The sequence below is a fragment of the Eimeria mitis genome, genomic scaffold, assembly GCF_000499745.2.
Source record: "Eimeria mitis Houghton genomic scaffold, Emh_scaff9138, whole genome shotgun sequence".
In the NCBI taxonomy this organism is placed as follows: Eukaryota; Apicomplexa; class Conoidasida; order Eucoccidiorida; family Eimeriidae; genus Eimeria; species Eimeria mitis.
In genome coordinates, this window is record NW_024016624.1 from 1 (window position 1) to 1,610 (window position 1,610).

The following is a 1,610-nucleotide window of genomic DNA, read 5'->3' on the forward strand; positions in this document are numbered from 1 at the left end:
TGGGCGAGTGGTGGCGAGGGGATTTCGACGATCAGTTGGTCCCTTACCTGCCTCCTCACGTTACACGGCCTAAGGAGAGAGTTCGTGTGCACCAGGTAAGCTGTGAAGATGACTCAGCCTGTCAAAGCAGACCCAGTGCGTAGAAGCTGGCTCGATTGCACTTTGTCATATCTGTTTTCAAATGTAGTCGTGAAGCAGCAGCAGCGTTAAGTGATTCGCGCTGTTGGTGATGGTCCTTGCGCTACAGGTACAGCTTCCGCATCGTTGTTCTTTCCGCATTCCCACGGGCTTCTGCCTGACGGTGGTCCCAATCTTTGAGCTGAGTTGTGAACGCGTTGGGTTGGCAATCAGCGGCCTCTCTCACCTCCTCGCACGTTTCAGCATTCGCCTTATGGTGCCGACTTTGGATAAGTTCGAAGCCGAAACCTCAATGGAAAGCAAAACAGAACAGGAAACGGAGGGTATAAGAGCCGAGCTAAATGACACGCCCGCCCGTCCCGAAGGTCCAGGCGTCCAAGCTGGCACGCAGCCAACCCCCCATAGGGAGGAAGACCTTGAGCTGCTGCCGCCGGAGTTGCAGCATCTCGCAGAGCTTGAAGAAGTTGACTGACTCAGCAATTTTTATCGCCTGCAAAGCCCTCCTCTCCACGAAATAAACCCTACAGTGCAGTGCACTGCACGGCCAGTAGTAGATAGGGAAAGCAAAGGGCGATTCTAATCTTTTATTCCTTCGCAGTTCAATTCACTTCTGGGCGAGCGAGGTGAATTGCTAGGACTGAAGTGTGTGTTCACCTCTTTGACAGGGGCAACTTACTGGCAAACGCTTTTCGCCCTCTGCCAGCGAGACAAATTACTAGGTTGGATATCCTTTTGGCTGCTTGGAAGGTTGACCGGTAGCCCACTAATGAGATCTATTATTAATTATTCCAGAGTTGAAATTCTGCTGAATATCTCGGGGAACACATGCCAAGGGAACGAACTACGCGATTGGGACAGTGTGTACTGTGATGGGTAGCAAACGCCGGGTCCGCTGTGGACTACAAATGCTACGGGCCTTCGCACGCTTCAGAAATGTCCTTGTAGTGATAAATCTGCGTACTATTGCATTTATTCTCTGTGTTTCAATATATCTATGAGTTTCCGCCTTCGATTTGACCGCTGGACAGACAGCTGGGGCCCCAATGCAGAGGCTGCTGCTTGGTGAGCGCCGCTGTAGCGGGCGTTGCAGTACAGGAAGCTCTTCATGGAAGGCTCTTTCTTGTATTCCTTAGCTAAAAATTGAATTATCTGCTTCCTGTCATGGAGGCTGTACTGAGATGCGAGTGGCGCGCCAGTAGACGGCACCATCGAGCATGTGCTATTCGTGTGTGCCACCAAGTCCCTGTCTGATTTTCTTAGGAAACGCCGAAATTAACAGCTTGTTGTCCCTCGCTCAGAAATATAAAGGTTAATAGAATTTAAGCATTGTGAACTGTCCCTAATTTGAGGCAGAATTCACGAAACGGTTTCAAATCACTGACAGGCTGGACACCAGATGACGGCATCGCCGCCATCCACTGTCCCGTAGGTGCTCAGATAGAAAAGTGTTTGCAACTAAACATTCTAGTTGA

At 50.4% G+C, this 1,610-nt stretch overlaps 1 protein-coding gene across 1 annotated transcript; it reads left to right on the plus strand.

The window, feature by feature from the left end:
- Window positions 1-229: 229 nt before the first annotated feature.
- EMH_0096620 (mRNA cleavage factor-like protein, putative) lies at window positions 230-610 on the plus strand (the record flags this gene model as incomplete). Its single annotated transcript, XM_038023245.1, has 1 exon — window positions 230-610. The coding sequence occupies one exon, from the start codon at window positions 230-232 to the stop codon at window positions 608-610; it is 381 nt and encodes a 126-aa protein (XP_037879099.1).
- Between the last annotated feature and the right edge of the window lie 1,000 nt (window positions 611-1,610).